At 37.4% G+C, this 18436-nt stretch overlaps 1 protein-coding gene and 1 long non-coding RNA gene across 2 annotated transcripts; both read right to left on the bottom strand.

Annotated features, from left to right (window-relative positions):
- Positions 1-436: 436 nt before the first annotated feature.
- LOC132278839 (uncharacterized) lies at positions 437-2294 on the bottom strand. The gene is made up of 2 exons (XR_009471139.1): positions 1984-2294; positions 437-684 (listed from the first exon to the last, which is right to left on the bottom strand). It is a non-coding gene; the product is annotated as an uncharacterized LOC132278839 (long non-coding RNA).
- A 12774-nt stretch (positions 2295-15068) lies between these two features.
- On the bottom strand, positions 15069-17991 carry LOC132277719 (MDIS1-interacting receptor like kinase 2-like). Its single transcript, XM_059779563.1, has 2 exons — positions 15532-17991; positions 15069-15427 (listed from the first exon to the last, which is right to left on the bottom strand). Exons 1-2 carry the CDS (start codon positions 17945-17947, stop codon positions 15069-15071), a joined length of 2775 nt encoding a protein of 924 aa, XP_059635546.1. The 5' UTR covers positions 17948-17991.
- Between the last annotated feature and the right edge of the window lie 445 nt (positions 17992-18436).

The raw sequence follows: 18436 nt of genomic DNA, 5'->3' as shown, positions 1-18436 counted from the left end.
GTCTGTTCGTCCCCTACCTGTTCTTTTCGTGCCTTAATATCCTACTAGGTTCATTCCTTCATATCCTAAGGTCTATGTTCGTAAACGTCTCCGGTCTTCTCATTGCCTATCTTAACCAATTACAGCCCCAATAGCACCATCCTCAAATCCTCCATTGCTCTCCTCGGCGCTTGCAGATCTTACTCCTCCATTTAGTCCTAACATTCCCATTGCCATTCGTAAAGGTAAAAGGTCTTGTACTAAGCACCCTATCTCTAATTTTGTATCTTAAGATCATTTATCTCCTTCATTTAAAGCTTTCACAATATCCTTATCTTGTCTCTTTTCCTAAAATATATAAGGAGGCTCTTTCTGTCACGTCCCTAGACCATGGTCCGGATTGTGAACACAACACACAAATAATCACAATCTCAAAATTAATAAATATCCTTGTAACTTGTCTCAACCACGCATCCACCTATCCATTTCCCTTTATAAAATCAAGACTGAAAATAAATAGATAAGATGCCAATATTAAAACTTTAAAGTTTTAAAGTCTAAAAGAACATTTATTACATGCCAGGAAAATTCTAAAGAAATATAAGACAAAACATAGTCTATTATGCGGAACAAAACATTACAACGCTAGCCCTGACTCTGTCTACAGCTGAGGAGGAACACCCTCCATACCATCCGTGCCATGACCTGAAAAGATATGTATAAAATAGGAATGAGCAACCACAGCTCAGTAAGAATTACTTAAAGTGCACTCCTTAATACCTCCGTGAATCTAAACAAAGGACGGATAAAAGATAAAGGGATCATACAAGCTCAGGGGAAAGCAACATATCATATGAGATAATAAAATGAAGTGCCATGTAACGCCAATGCCAATGCTAATGTCACTGACACCTCTCACTTCCCAAAGTCCTATTTCCATCACAAAAAGTTAATGTAATCCGGCCAGAGCTGCTCCCTATACCACGAGAAGAGAATTGATCATCTATCCCTAATCCAAGGTAACTCCTTGTAATCATTTGGGGCCTAGTGACACAATTACGCGTAGGCAACTCCTACGTCTTCTCTAGATTTCCATTAACTGCACAAACAAGGCAACTCCTTGTCCGGTTTTAAAATCTTTGATTCAGTTCCCTTTTTCTTTTCCAAACTCACAGATATAAGGCGCCTCCCTGTTATCCGGTTTTCAAAACCATTTAATAAAACATTTGCACTTTCCTTCTCATTCCAACATCACCCCCCATGCTCATGTGAGATGCATGTACATTTGTATAACATGTGCACAGATAATGAAATAAATATAGAAATCTTAACTCATATACAATATCATGGTATTGCATTTTAATCCACACACAAGCATGGTAAATTAACAGGCTAAGTAACCCATGGTTGTATAACATAAGAAGCATGTTTTCTAACTCACATTTGCCGTATAACAATGTAAACAGTGCTTAATAACATTTAGGAAATCAAGTACAAAACTTCCCATATCATAACAACCAACATTCTAATTTTCAAGTAGTAACCTATATTTACAAGGTCATAACTTTTTCCACAGTTAGAATCTAAGGCTGAAATTGGTATCGTTGGAAAGCTTGTTTTAAGCTAGTCAATTTAAACTCAAAAATCGCTTCAATTTGGATTTAAAATGAGGGAGTTGTGGTCAGTTGAAGTTCAGGTCACTGTGCAGGAAATTATGCAGATTACAGCGCAAAACTGGCAGCCTATGTTTACAAGATCATAACTTTTTCCACAGTTGGAGTCTAAGGCTGAATTTGGTATCATTGGAAAGCCTGTTTCGAGCTAGTCAATTTAGACTCAAAAATCGCTCAATTTGGACTTAAAACAAGGATGTTATGATCCTTTAAAGTTCAGCTTGCTGTGATTCCAAAATTGTGAAAAACAAGTAGCTGCCTATGTTTTAAGCACAAAACACATAGAATTGATTCCTTAAAGGTAAAGGGTGTGAGAGTTAAGTAATCCTACCTCAAAGAAGCTTAAAACTCAGCAACAATCACAACTTAAAGTAACTCAAATGATGGATCAAAGCCTTCCAAGGTAGAAAATGAAGAACACTTCCTTCTTTGTTTGCAACCAAAACCCTCTTCTTTTAACACCACTTTCCAAACCCAGCAACAAAAGAAATGGACTCAAGTTTGATATCAAAAGAACCCTCACTATCTAAGGAACATTTTTCCTTCACAAAGTCCCATCAAAATCCCAACACAAAGCTTCCAAAATTTAGCTTAAAATGTATCACTATGGAAAGGAAATAGAAAGCACGAAAATTGGGTTTTACCAAAATGGTTTCTAAGAACAAAAACACTAGGCATACTATATGTTATAAAATGAATGGTTATGGTGCAACCACATACACCTACACATGTCATCCCCTCCATGGATTAAAACCAAAATCATAAGAAATGACTCAAAAGTCCTTTTATTTCCTACTAAATACAATTCATGCCATTTACATGATAAAAGTCAAGAATACCCTTTCACAACTAACCAAATGTCAATTATGCTATTTTGCAAAGTAAAAGTCTACTTTGCCCTTTATCAAATTATCATATACCATGTATTCCATTTGTAAAACAAAAAGTCCATAATGCCCTTTATGAAATACTAAATGACAAATATGCTATTTGCATAACGTAGTCTATAATATTTCTTAACACATAATGATGTTTAATTCACATTTGCAAAATAATTATATTTTTGACAATAAAAATAAAATGCATGAATGCTAAAATGTTCGAAAAAATAATAAAAATGCAGGTCCTCACACTTTCCCATCCTGGTTGGTGAAAAACAATGGAGGATAAAATGCATTCTTTGCACTTGAATAATACTTGGACGCTTGTTCCTAAGCCCACAAGTGCATACATTGTTGGTTACCGATGGATTTTCACAGTGAAGCAAAATCCAGATGGTACTGTTGACAGGTTAAAAACTCGTCCTGTTGCTAAGGGCTTTACTCAAACCTATGGTCTTCATTACATTGAAACTTTTTCTCCTGTGGACATGCTAAACTCAGTTCATATTATTATCTTTCTTGCTACAAATCTTAATTGGCCCCTTCATCAACTTAATGTTAAGAATACCTTCTTGCATGGAGATTTGAGTGAGACAGTGTACATGGCTCAACCACGTGGGTTTGAGTCCAAGGGGGAGTGTGTTTGTCATCTCCATAAATCGATTTATGGACTTAAATAGTCTCCTCGAGCATGGTTTGACAAATTCAAAAAAGTTGTAGTTACTCATGGAATGACTAAAAGTAAGGTTTATCACTCGGTGTTATTTAAGAAGACAAAACATGGTATTATGATATTGGTCGTCTATGTGGATGACATTGTAATTACTGGAAGTGACAGTAATGGCATTCAGACTTTGATTGGTCATCTTAGTTCAAACTTTCTTACTAAAGATTTGGGCAAGCTTCGTTATTTTCTTGGTATTGAGGTTGCGAGATCAAATAAAGGCATTTATTTGTCTCAACGAAAATTTGTTCTTGATATTTTGAGAGATATGGGTCATCTTGGAGCTAAACCTATTGCTACACCTATGGAGGCCAATTAGAAATTGATGTCTGATGTTGGTGACTTAGTTGATGGTCTTGAGATGTACAGAAGACTAGTTGGTAAGCTAATTTACCTGACTATCACTCGACCAGATATTCATATGTAGTTAGTGTGGTGAGTCAATTCATGACCAACCCACAGGTCTGTGACCACCCAGATTTTTAGGATTTTTAATTATATTTATTTCATGATTTTTAGTTGTCTTATCTAATTTTAAATTGGAGATTCATGATTAAGCTATTTGATTTATTTTTTTTGCAATTGAAATTATATTACTTTTCTTGATCTGATGGAGATTACAGCAAAATGGAGCAGTAGATGGACAAAAATTGTGGAAAGAGAAATGGGTTATGATGTTTTTTGTGGGGTCTACTAAGGAGCTAGATGTGTTCTTGTATGCATATTATATATATATATATATATATATATATATATATATATATATATATATATATATATTGCATCTGCCTTGAGATAAGAAGAATGAGTGCTGCCAGCCGAAAATTTAGAGAAAAAGAAAGAAAGGAAAAAGGGAAAAAGAAGAAAGAAAGGAAAAAGTAATGATGTGGTGGGGCCCACGAAATTGATTTTGTGGCAATAAGTTCTTTGAACTTAGTCCTTCACGTGGGGGGTTGTCTGATAGGCTTGAAATGAGTGTATTGGAATTAAGGAATGAGGTGATAAGGTTTTGGCAAACCCACTTTTTGACTTCGGCTACTTTATGCACGTGGCTTTTATTAGCTGATTTTTGTACTATTGGTGGAATGCATTTGCCTATATAATTGTGTATTGTGTGTCACTAAATTAGTACACAGAGAGAGAGTTTGAGGAGAGAGGGACGAGAGTTGCAAATAGGAGCTGAGAATTGTATAGGAGACCGGAGGTTTGAGGACTTGGTGATCCAGTGAGGAAATATTTCTTTTTCAGTGTAGGGTTCTCTATACCTTGAATGGTTTGGAGTGGTTTTACTTCAATGGTTTTTATTAAATGTTTTAATTAAATTCGTATTTATTTTGCTTATATACTCACATGAATATGTATATTTTGTGAAGCTGTTTTGTTAAACCTCCAAGAAATTCTTGTTATAGTTTTTCCTACTGGGACTTCTCGTCTCACCACCCTCCAGTTTCAGGTACCAAGGATGAACAGGGATTGCTAGATTCGGGCTTAGGTGGAAGAGTTCACGTTACAGGATTTATGTATTTATTTGGAGAATTTTTTGTGTATATTTGAGGAAATTAACTTTTTGTATCAAAGAGGGCATTTTTTTTATGATCCTGAGTGTATTTTGATGCATTTGGATTTGAATAAATTAAGGATTTTATTAGAATTTTTGGGGCGTGACAAAATGGTATCAGAGCATTTTATTAGAAAATTTGGGCCGTGACAGGGTCCCTCACATGAATGCAATTGTACACATTCTAAAGTGCCTCAAAGGTGCTCCAGGCCATGGTCTTCTTTTCCAATCTTCAGGAAATCTTCACATTGAAGGGTATACTGATGCAGACTGGGCAGGTACTCCCTCAGATAGAATATCAACTGCGGGTTATTGTACTTTTATTGGGGGTAATCTTATGACTTGGAGAAGTAAGAAACAATCAGTTGTTGCTTGATCTAGTGCTGAGGCTGAATACCGTGCAATGGCTCACACAACTTGCGAGCTAACTTGGTTGAGAAGCCTTCTACAAGAGTGTGGAATCTTAGTGCAAGATTGTAATGTTTCCAATTTTTTTTTTTTTTACCATTTTCCATTTTCTGGGATTTTTTATTTTTGCAAGGGCATTTTCGTCTTTTCTCGTTTTACGTGCCAGACACCGTGGGGTGTGCCGGATATGTCCATGAGTTAATTGGGATATTTTACTAAGTTCAGGACCCTTTTAAATGCAAGGGTGGCCATTATGGCATTTTTTCATTTTTCGGGTCTAACGGTCCCGTGTGGGACCTACTACCGAAATTGTCGCATACGGGGATGTTGGTTGAGTCCATTTGCATCACATTTATTTTGTCTAATGTGTTATATGTGGTTGAGAATTATTATGTGTAGGAATATATATATATATATAATTTTGGTGTAAAGAATAAAGAATAAAAAGAAAAATTTTAATTAAAAAGTGGTGGGACCCACCACTTATCTTTAAGTGGCATAGAGGCCATAATTGACCTCACAATTCTCTCTCTCCCGTAACTCACTCTCTCTTCCTTTTCTCATCTCATTTTTTTTTCTCTTTCCAAGTGAAAATTCAATCCTTGATTATTCTCTCGTCTTTTGGAGTTTTTGGATGCCGTTTATGGCAAATTAGAAAGCACGTCTAGATCTACGATTTAATCAGAGCAATTCTTGGTTTGGTGCACTTTGAAATTTTGAATCTAGGGTACAAAATTGGGGGGTTTTGCATTTCTTGAGGTAGGGATTCTTAATCCATAAACGTCTTGTATTTTTGTGAATTTCTCTTCATTATTTATTGACAAGCATGCTTAATTTGAGTTGATTGCCTCTAAAATGATTTAATTGTTGTACATGAAGCCCATGACTATGTGTAGTAGTTGATTTATATGAAAAACATGCTTAATTGGTAATATTTCATGCCTATTATGTTTAGAAATTGCCAAACTTCTTGATGTGAAAGCATGTTATTTCCTTTGGGATTTATTGTAAAATTATGTTATGTAATTTGAGCTTAAATTTGGATGTATGATAATGGACATTGATATGATATGGGAAAGCATGACGCATTCATGCATCGCATTGGGCAAAAAAAATGGGAAAGAATTGTTTTGAAAGGAAAAAGGGACTTTTGGGGAAAAGTTTTAACAAAGTGGTTTTGAGAAAACCCGGACGCCGCGGAGGTACCAAAGGTCCGTGGTGTTAATATGACCTAGAGGGAAACTAGGGAAATCACCCTAACGTGGTTGAGTTAACTGGCCCCAATGACGTCGTGGAGGTACCAAGGGTCAGGGACAGTAGCCAATCCTTCTCTCGTGTTGCTGCAGAGTCACCAAAGGATGGGTTGTATTAACAATTTGAAAGTGATGGATGGTTTTGAAAATGGGGAGCAACATAGCATGGCATAGCATTCCATAGCATCACATCGTTCATTTTGGACTTGAAATTGATATTGTACTTCACTCGGCATAGTATGATCCCGCTCCTTATCGTTCTATTCATTGTTTGGATTCACGAGGTCGCAAGAGGTGTATCTTAGGCACCACCTACTGAGAAATTCACTCACCCCTTTATATTTAATATTTTTCAGGACATGGAAAAGAAATGGCAGACGACAATCCACCACAGTCTTAACTTGGACTAGAGGACTACTTTTGGTTACCTTTTTGAGATTAGAACCCACTTTGTAAAGCTTTGTATAGCATGTTGTTACAACACTTGTAAATCATATTGGAATCATGTTTTGGGCATGTAAAACTTGTAATTTCAATTGATTGGAATGTGGAAGGTCATTTATTAGCTTGTTAGAGCAGGTTTTAGTTCAGTTTTAAACTCTTGCGTAAGCCATTTTTTTTTATTCCCATAAATCACAGTAATCCAGTGGCTGATTCAGGGCTTGCCGAGCCATTTCGGTCGACCGAAATGGGCACTTCGGTCGACCGATTCTTCCAATAGCTTTTGGGAGTTTTGGGTTCTCAACCGATTGACCGGTTAGCCATTTCGGCCTACCGTACAGGGGATTTTGCTTCGGCCGACCGAAGCTTCACTTCGGTCGCCCGAAGTGAAGCTGCTTGATCCTTCTTTGTTCTTTCTTCTGGTCTATCCATCTTAAAGCCTTTTTGGGACACATTTAAAGCACGATGATGATGTGTTGATACTAGACATGATGTGAATTGGCTTAGGTGACCTCGGGTTCTGGTAAAGACCCGGTTAACAGTTCAAACCCATGGGTTCGGGTCGTTACAAAGATCTAACTCCTCTTTACTGTGATAACCAGGCCACCATTCATATTGCTAGCAATCCAATTTTTCATAAATAGGCAAAACACATTGAAGTGGATTGTCATTTCATTCGTTCTAAGGTGGCTTCAAATGAGATTGTAACTCCTTTTGTGCCCTCTCACAATCAGCTAGCTGACATCTTCACTAAAGTTCTTCCAAAGAATGCATTCGACTCTATTTGCAGCAAGCTGGGAGCTGTTGATATCTACTCCAGCTTGAGGGGGAGTGTCATGAATATAAGTTGTTTACAGCCTGTAATTAATTAGGAAAGTTGACTATTCTGCTACTGTTGATATGGTTTACTCTTTGAATGACAAAATACCAGTCCTGTGGCTAAATGGTATCACCCATTTTGAGGTTTATTCTTGAATACAAGGCTAAAGGATAAAGGCTGGAGACTGAAGACTGAAGGTTGAAGGCTAAAGGCATTTCTATACAAGGCTAAAGGCTAAAGGCCGAAGGCTAAATAAGCTGAAGGCATTTCTATACAAGGTTGAAGGCTAAAGGTCGAAAGCTAAATGGGCTGCAGCAAGCATCATTTGGTTTAAGTGACAAGTGCCAACTGTGAAGGGCAATTATGTAATCTTAGCCACATCCTCAAGGATATATATATGTATATTTTGGTACCTGCATTGCAAATAAATTGGACCTGCATTGTGAGGAATACAGTGCTAAGTAGAGAAAAATATCAGATATGCTCAAGAATATGACACGTCTCAATGGTCCCAAAGAAGAATGTTAGCTATGCTCAAGAATGTGACACGTCTCAGTGGTCCTAGAGAAGAATGTGACACGTCTTAGTGGTCCTAGAGAGCTTATATATGAAAGAATATATCATTCCTTAGAGGCTAAGTTTGGACAGAAATGGAATTTAGTACTCAAACTTGTAATCTGCTATAGCTGGTAGAATAGTGACAAAATTAGCTAAGGTGGCAAGCCTGCATTGGTCCATTGCTTTGAAAACATCTGAAATATGTTCTTTCAATCATTGGCTTGAGGTGACAGGTGTATATCCGTGGTGTGTGAGGCCTTGTGCAATTCAGTGTCACTATAAATATGCTGCTATAAGGCTCCTTAGGTTTTGAGCCTCTTGAATTTACAGCGCACTGACTTAAGGCCTTATGAGCTTCAATTGAGCTGCTATGAATGAGAGTCTCGTGAGCTAATATGTTGAGTGATTTTCAGAGAAAATTTGTGAGGTTCTGAGCTGAATTTAATCTCTGAAATCAACAAAAAAGGGACACTGAATCACCAAAGCATTGAAGATCCGGTGTTGCTGATTTTCTAGTGTAACAAGGGGGTTGTGGAGGTTCAAAAATTGCTGTGAAGGTTTTTGTGGTTTGAATAAGGCTCAAGTAAGTTTGTTTGTGATTCTTACATCTGTAGGAGGTGCTCACTTGTACAAAGTGGAGCTGAAGTAAGTTTTGACATCTTAATCCCTTTGTCAAGCTTGTTTTCTGATTTAGTCTATTAATTTGAGTATACACTGCCTATATCTTGCTATGAGTTACATGTTAAGTATTCTAGCAAGCTTCAATCACTGATTTGAGGCTGTTAAAATTAAAAAGTTGCCACAAACCTGACCATGTTGTTGTTCGGCCTTGTAAATCTAAGTTATTAGATATTTAAGCCAGAAAAGTGATATTTGAGCTTTGAAGAGTATATACCATGCTATTCTTGATGTGATTTCTATCTGAGCATGTGTATTAATCTGAAATATAACTGAGGATCTCTAGTATACTATGTCAAGCAAGTTTTTCTCTGTTGTTTGATGCTCATCTATGCAAGAAAAACTCATTGAATCAACTCTGAGGAGTGTACTGATTGCTGAGATGAGGCTACTGTCAAATTAACTGATGCAAGGGCTGTATTAAGTAGTGAATTTGGGTTTCAAGCTGCTCTGATCTATTCTAAAGGTTGACACAACTATTCTGTGCTGAAGCTATTTTAGTGCCGAGGCTATTCTGTGCTAAAGTTGTGTTGTGCTGAAGCTACTCTGTGCTGAAGCTATTCTGTGTCGAGGATATTCTGTGCTGAAGTGTGATAATCTTGCTGAGCTTATTGAAGACATTGTTTGTGCAAGTGTGCTATGATTATGTGAAGCTGTGAGAACCTACATTTACTCAAGGTTCAGGTGATTTGACTGATTTACCCTTCTCAGGGTTTTAAAGCCTTGTTTGTTGAACGTGTTATGTACTTGCTGTCTATTGATCAAGAATTATTTGAACAAGTCAGTTGAACTAATTCAAGGCTATAGGAACCTAGTGTGAGCAACACGTGAAGCTATATTGTGATTTTACAGTTCGATCCTTCCAGTTGCAGTGAAGAGAAAGCTAGGGTTTCATATTGTTCTACTTCAAGCTATGTGTGTTCATTCTTATCTTGTGTTGCAGCTGAAGCATTGTGTACTTGGTATATTAACACCTTATTTTATTGTTGATTTGGCTATTGAGAGCTTGTAAGTCCAAGCAGGATTGCTTAGGACAAGGGGAGTGCAAGTGTGCTTATTGTTGATGAGCTTGTGTATGTGTAAGTGAAGTGAAAGTCAGTGTCCTAGTGAGTAGAAGGTGGTTGGAAAGTGGGACAGCTTAGTGAGTAACTACTTGCATAAAACAAGTGTTGTTGTGTTGATACTTATTGTAAATGGTAGTGAAGCTTTACATCCTCACCCCATTGTTGATAATGGTAGTGAGGCATGATCCATCACCCCATTGTTGATTAAGCTGTGAGAGCTTATTGGGTCCAAGAGCGGTTGCTGAGGACAGGGGGAGTGTGTGGATGCGCTGTGGTGTAGTAGTGTGTGTGGATGCGCTGTGAAAACTAGTGTCTATTCTGATGCATGGGTGTGTGCAGAGAATGAGACAGCTGAGTATGTAACAAGATACATACAACTAGTGGATGCTTTTATTGGCTGAGGCCAAAAACTAAGGTTTTTCCCTATTCAGAGGGTTTCCTTGTATACCTTGTGTTATGTGCTTAATTAGTGTTTAACTTGTGTTGCCTTCATTAAAGAAAAAGTTTAATTAGACCAATTCAACCCCCTCTTGGTCTAACAGCTATATGTAATCTGCTAGCTTGATTATAGGAATATTCTGATGCATAAAATCTACTAGCTTGATTATAGGATTTTGATTAGCTTAATTTCTGGTAATTAACTAAATTAATGTATTGAGTGTATGTCTTGGGTTCCTATATAAACCCACATGTACTCATATCTAAGTCATATAGAAGAATCTTCTCTTCTATTTTCTTGCTCTTATTTACAACACAAGGGAAACCTAAATAGGATCATCCTAGTCTAGCATAAATAATTTTAATCCGTTCATTAAGACAAGCATAAACCATATAGTGTAATTTACATAAATCCACAAGTTGTAATAACACATAAATGCCAACTTGGAAATAAAAGTCAAAATCAAGTAATGGGATAAATTGGAACACACCCACACTCCCGGTCACATAGCCATGCTATGCACCTAAATAAAAATAGTCGTTCTCGGATTATTAGTCCACTTGAAACGAACTGATTGGCTAATATAAAGTGGAAAAACTCATGTTTCACCCATGAGCGCCAAGCGCTCGCATTCTCAAAGTAACAACTCCCGAGTATCTCCCAAAATCAACAAACAAGTCTACAAAATATTCTATATAACATGATATGCCCAAATTGCACCTCACAAGCGCACATAAATTATATTAATCACACAATCCATGCCCAATGGTCCAAATCACTATAATGGCATAATCTTTGTTGCAATGTCAAGAAACTGTGTATTTTAAAGTCATGTGATTTCATGTTATCATTATATCAAATTTTAAGTGTTTAAAATTATGATAGATTTATATATCTTCAAAATTAACCTTCACAACATAACAAATATATAATAATTCCATGAACAACCACAACATGTGAGGCACTTTAATTACAAGTAATTGTATACACTAAGATTTAGCACTTTAACAAACATCAATAATGTCAACAATAAAATAAATAACATGTTACACAAGAAAATTAACATAAGAATTCAATAAAACATTATGGACATACAATTAAGTCATTATATAAGCTCTCTAATCCAACCCACACACACAAGTGTATGCATAACTCACACAATGGTCATAAAATTCCAAGAACTCCCAGGTTATAAGCATAATACACCCCTACCTCAAATTAGGAGCAAACCTTAGCTACTCCAAAGGAAAAATGTGCTCCAAATCCGAAATTGATTGAGGGGTTTTGTTCTTCTCATAGTCCCCGTCAAGTTTCCTTCTATGACAAGCTCAAAATCTCAAAGGTTGGAGGTCAAATGGTTGAAGTAAAATGAAAAAGAAAAGAATGGGAGAGAGAAGAGAGAGTGTCGGTGGAGTGGAAGAAATGAAAGGATTTTAGCCTATCTTACACTTTCTCTCTCTATACGCCAACTCTTCAACCAAAAAGTTGGGCCAAACCACAAACCATGCATGTATTTTGAAAGTGCTGCATGAAATTACATCCATTAAGTTCATAAAATTAAAATAATAAATTTAAATAAAAAGAAGAGAAATAAAAAGAATAAGAAGAGAAAAGAAAGTTATCTACTACACACATTATATATAAGTAGTGCAAAAAGAAGAATTTTAAGAAGTAGAAAAAAAAAAAAAAAAAAAAATTAAGAATGAAAAATGAGAGAACTTTGAAAAGAAAAAAATAGAGTTTGATTGAAGAAGGCAAATTCAAGAAATTAAAGGGATTTGAAGAGTAGAAGAGAAAGAAAGAAAAAGTTAAGAGATACTTTTAGAAATTAAAAATTTTAGGGGTCATTATTTTAAAAAATTCATATATATGTCAAAAATAAATAAAAAATCATACAAATTATAGCTAGGCCAGGCAGGGGCACATTCTCCCTGGGCCTACTTTGGCTAAGCTCATAATGTTGACCCGAACAGGTTTAGAGAGATTTTCCTTGGAGAATGGAAGTATAAAGTTTATTCAGCTCAAGACCTAGTTCATCAACGTCTCTCTCTCTCTCTCTCTCTCTCTCTTATCCTTTCTCCTTAAAATCATAACTGTTGGCAATCCAACCCTACTTATCTTCATTTTTAAAATTTTCTCCTAAATTTTTTTTGTTAGGGGTTTTCAATTTGATTTTGTTATAAGCAACATTGGAAGCCAAGTGAGTTCTCCAAAATTTATGAGTTTTTTTTTTTTTTTTTTTTTTGGTAATTTTCATGGGTTTGGGGAATTGGGGTTGCTATCAGCTTGTTCTGGTTCAGTGACTCATGCTTTGGTTAAAAAAAAATAAAAAAATTCTCTTGTAATTTTCATGGGTTTAGCATTGTTGACTTGTGCGTAGCGTTTTGGTTTATGTTATGGGCAGCCATTGACCTAGCATAGGACTAGTGGAAACTTTTTTATTTGTATTATTACTCATGTATTTTGTAAAAATTTAAGAAATGCCCCCACTTAATTTTTTAAAATACTCCATTATATATACTTTTGTCCTCATTGATTTTTTTAGATTTAAAAGGGAGTAATAGCAGGGAGGATGAAGTTCATCCTCCTACTGACGTGGCCACCTTTGAGAATGACACCTGTCCCAAATTAAAAAACTACATTTAGATGGGCAAGACCCATTTTTGGGTGTTAAACCCGTTTTCATTATCAGTCAAATGCTTCACCGTTGCAAAGATCCTCCTCCGATCAAACGAGTCTTTGACGGTGGCCGCCTCTATTTTCGCCGAGCGTCACACCTTCAGCTCCCCATCCTCCCGAGGAATCTGAATCTGTTACTATGGAGTACTGATTTTCTTGACTCCTTTGTTTACTTTGTTTTTTTGATTCATTTAGATATATATATATATATATATATATATATAGTTATTTAGATGATTTTTGATGGAGCGATGGAATATCCGTTTCTGAGTTAAGGTGTGAATGCTTTGTGCCATATAAATGAATATGAGCAAAAAACGATAATGAAGGTAGACATGCCTGGGATCGGGAAAGAGGGACTGGAGAGGGACTGGAGATTAAGATTAAAAAAAAAAAAATGTCATCCAAATAAAAGGGAAGGCAGAGGAAGAAATTGAAGATGCGGAGGAGGATGTGGTGGAGAGGATCTACACTGGCCTTTTTATTTTTTTGGTATCAATTTTTTTTTACATCTTTTTCATCCACAAGCCTGCTTGTACATAACCAGATCTTCCTTTGGACGAAAAGAGCAATTCTGACAAGTATTTTCACTCTAAAATTGCCAGCTTCACTGATCAAAAACCTTCAACAACAAAATAAATCGAGAATTAACCAGATATTTCAGACCAAATGTGCAACTCTTGAATCACCAAATACAGGTACACCACTATCTCCAAAAATTGTCATGGCCGTGGTCACCACCGTCGTGCGCCACTAACCGTCGCCATGAACCTGCCGTCGCCGTGAACCACCTCACTGCCGTGATTAAACCTGAACCTCGCCGCCGTAATTAAACCTGAACCTCGTCGCGAACCAACGTCCGAGTTACAGCGATAGGGCACCGAATGTACTCGCACCAACAACAGGGGCGCGTCATGTTCACGCGTCACCCTCAGTATCACGCACGCGTCGCCCTCTGCCGCTACTCTCTGCTATTCTCACCCTCAGCTCCGCTGCGACTGTTCACACCACTCCAGAACCCTATTCCTCTTCCAAGAAAACCTCTTCTTTGACGGCGCCGCCTCCGAGCTCTCCTCCACACTGCCAACTCGCTCACAGATCCAAGATCCTCCAAGAACCATCCTTCGCTGTCCTCATCTCTGCCGGACTCTTGCATCGCCGTTTCTCTCCACCATTCTCATGAACAGGAAATATATACAGAGAAAGAGAGAGAGTAGATACGTGTGAGATTTGAGGGAAACGGGTTTAACCCTCAAAAATGGGTCTTGCCCATCTTAATGCAGTTTTTTTGTTTTGGACAGGTGTCATTCTTAGAGGTGGCCATGTCATCAGGAACGATGAAGTTCATCCTCTGCACAGGATGCAAGTATTACTCTTTAAAAGATACTAAAAGAATCTGATTTTCTCTCTCGTGAAGTAATTAGGTTATTCTGAACCTTATTTTATTTATAAAAAAATTATCTTTAAATTCGTTTCCTTCAATAGTGGCCCCCTCAACAAAATTCCTAGGTCCATCACTAGTTATGGAGCTGCTAGAGTTGGCTGGCTTTTGTAGGACATGCCTCGTTAACAATGATGTATTTGGCTTTTCTTTCTTTCTTCCTTTTTTAAGTATGTATTAGAAATAGGAGAAGGAAAACAAAGAGAAAACTTCTCTAAGGTTAGAAATCTCATATATGCTATTATTTATAATCCTATTAATGTACAGGTTCCATATAATAAAAATAGTTCGATGGAATTGAGATTGAAACACGTCATTAACATTTTTTTGGGTCCTATTGTCATCATTCTAAACCATATGTGGAGAGACTCATCCCATCTTGCAACAACCTTTAATTCATTGATACAGAGGCAAAGATCAGAAATCTTAGGAGATGAGAAAATATTGAAACACAAGTAGGAAGTCAAAATTACTAAAAGTCAAACAGTTGTCCTAATGTTATCATGTGGAACATCTCTGGTGAAGGCCACTTTTGAGCTGATAACTGTTGAGAAGCTTGTCGCATGGTTGGCCGAGATTGTGGACTGGATAACAGGCATGCAAGAGCTAGCTTCATCATAAAGACCACATCCTCTGCGACTTCATTCATGGGCTGTGAGAGACGTTGGTCTAACACATCTTTCAGCAGTGTATGACGGGCAGTTGATGATGTCAAAGTTGATAAAAATGTGACGAAAACTCCTGGATGGCCTCCAAGAAGTGCTTCCATTATCACCATTCCAAAGCTATATACATCACATTTTTCATTGACTTCCATTGTATAAGCAAGCTCTGCAAAATATATGTATCCAATCATGCTAAATATTGTCCAGAAAAAGAAGCTAAACTCAGTAGTAGAAAATAGGTTTTTAAAGCTTTTTTCGAAGGCAAATTACCTGGAGCAGTGTATCCTATGGTACCTGCAAATGAGGTCCAATTGGATGAGCCTGGCTTCAAAATTTTAGCTGTGCCAAAGTCCGAGAGGATTGCCTCCTCCTTTGAATCTAACAAAACATTCTTGCTGGATATGTCTCGATGAATTATTGGTGTTGAGCAGTCATGGTGCATGTAGGATAAAGCATTGGCCAAACCTTTAATAACATTTACCCTCTTACTCCATCCAAACTTCATTGCTGCTTGATCGTCGTTAAGTATACTTTCCAAGCTTCCCCTTTCCATGAACTCATAAACCAAGAAGGCATGTCGTGGATGCCAACAGAAACCATGGAGCCTCACAATGTTGTGATGTCGTATCTCTGTTAGTGCTTGAATCTCACTTAAAAAAGCTTTCAGACCGGCCGTGCTGTCATCCTCTATTGCATGAAGTTTCTTCACAGCAACAACTTGACCGCCAGGCAGATCAGCTCTATAAACACTTCCAAATCCACCCTCTCCAATGCAATATTTGGAGTTGAAGTTCTCTGTTGCTTCAATGATGTTCCCATATACCAGTTGTCCATCATAGCTCAATACTGCAAACAAATTAACATTTTGGGCATCCTCTGGCTTGATTTTTCCTTTGTTCCTCACTCTCAGCCAAATGAAACATAATACACCCGCAATGATAAAGAGAACAAACAAACTGCCTAAAGAAGAGACCGCTATCAAGATTAAGCGACCCTTCTTACCTTCTGCCTTGTGGATCTTCCTAGAGGGGCAGGACATCAAACCGGTGATGTTACCACACAAGCCTTTATTATCTGTAAATGCTTCTGTTGAAGCATCACGAAAGGCTTTGTTGTTAGGAACAGGGCCCTCCAACTGATTGTAGGACATATCAACAGATGTCAGGGTTAACATTTGGCTGAAAGTGTATGGGATGGAACCAGAGAGCTCATTGTGGGAAAGACGCAATACTTCTAAGTGGCGCATTGTTCCGAGCTCTGGTGGTATTTCTCCCACAAGTGAATTCTGACTAAGATCAAGATCGTGAAGAGAAAGCAAACCACTGATCTCTAAAGGAACACTTCCCTCAAATCTATTATTGCTCAATTTCAAGGTCAGTAATTTAACACAATTTCCTATTTCTTTGGGGACAGGACCACTCAGATTATTTGCAGCCAAGTTAAGATGTCTCAAATTAGATAGCATCCCAATTTCTGATGGAACATTGCCTGAAAATTTGTTATCGCTCAAAATTAGGTTGAATAATAAAGTCAGCCTACCAATTTCCCTGGGAATCTCTCCTACTAGATGATTGGAAGAGAGGTCAAGTGCCTGAATTGATTCCCCAAAGTTTGCTGGTATTCTACCAGAAATATTATTGTGGGATATTTTCAGGCTTTTTAAGCTTTGACACTTCCCCCAATCAGGAGTAAGTTCTCCATACAATTTATTATAACTCAAATCAATGTAGTCCAAATTAGGATATATGCCAAAGTCTTCTGATATATTTCCAGTTAGATGGTTTCTTTCAAACCTCACTCTAAGCAGGCTAGTGCAGTTTTTCAGGGTTCTTGGGACAGGACCCACAAAATTGTTGTTATAGATGGTGAAGTTTTCAAGTACCCCCGAGAGGCATATATTTTGTGGCAGATACCCAGACAACATGTTGTCACCTAGATGCAATGTATGCAACCATGTAAGGTTAATAATTTCTTGTGGTATTGAGCCAGTTAATTTGTTGCTGAACAAACTTAGAAGAGAGAGCGATTTCAGCTTTCCTATTTCAGCAGGAATGAAGCCAGATAACTGATTTTCTTGGAGGTGCAATTGGGTGAGCTTTGTCAGGTTTCCTATACTGGAAGGAATTGGTCCAGAAAGTAAAGTATAACAGAGGTGTAGAGCGGTTAAGTTTCCCAAGTTTCCAATGGAAGCAGGGATTGCACCTCTAAGGTAGTTTCTGAACAACGAGAGGTCAGTAAGCGAGCTCAAATTTCCTATTTCTTGTGGTATAGAACCACTGATGAGGTTTCTGGAGAGGTAAAAGATTCTTAAACTTGGTAGTTGGCCTATTTCCGATGGAATTCCCCCAGTGATTTTATTTATAGAAAGACGAAGAAAAAGGAGTTTTGAGAGGTTTCCAATATGTGATGGAATGGTCCCATAGAGTGAATTATTGAAAAGGTCAAGACTATGTAAGTTGGCAAAGGATGAGAAGTTGAGACTATGGAGGGTACCTCTCACACCATAACTTGAAAGGTTTAAACTTGTGATGCTTCTTGACTCGTCACAATTGATTCCGGCCCATTTGCAAGGGCTGCCTCCAACCCAAGAAGACAGGAGAGACTGGCTTTCATTGTCAAGGCTAGCTTTCCATGTTAGAAGAGCCTTTGCTTCCTTTTCTCCCTCAGTTCTCTTTGCAGCACCCATAGAATTAGTTGCAGAAGAAGCAACATGAGACGAAGAAGAAGAAGAAGAAACCAACGTAAGGACAAAGATAAACAAGAATAAAACAAATAGGTTAGAGAGTGCTTTTTCTAATAAGCTTATCATGGCTTTGCTTTAGATGATATTGGCCTCTTTAGTGGCAGTAAATATTATGGTTGGGTGGGGATCCTTTAAAAGCTTGAAGGGTATATATAGACGGTACTGGCCGGCATACAATTACATGGGAATAGACAACTAATACAAGGTGTGTGAAAATGAAGACAGACTACAATACTCTTGCTTACGAATATTCATTTCTCATACTTGACTTTTGGGCGTCGTGGTTAGACTTTATCAATAACAACCATTAGTGACAGAGCAAGGACATTGTTGGACAACAGTTAGAGAATAAAAAAATCAAACTACCATGATAAATAAAAAATTTGTAACATTAGTTGATAGTTTTATTGAGTACAATGCAACTTGACTGAA

Source organism: Cornus florida, unplaced genomic scaffold (genome assembly GCF_030987335.1).
Source record: "Cornus florida cultivar Cherokee Brave unplaced genomic scaffold, ASM3098733v1 CherokeeBrave_3.0.0_Hap2_Chr10, whole genome shotgun sequence".
NCBI lineage: Eukaryota > Viridiplantae > Streptophyta > Magnoliopsida > Cornales > Cornaceae > Cornus > Cornus florida.
The sequence above is the reverse complement of the archived record's forward strand: the minus strand, read 5'-3'. Positions and strand labels throughout refer to the sequence as shown.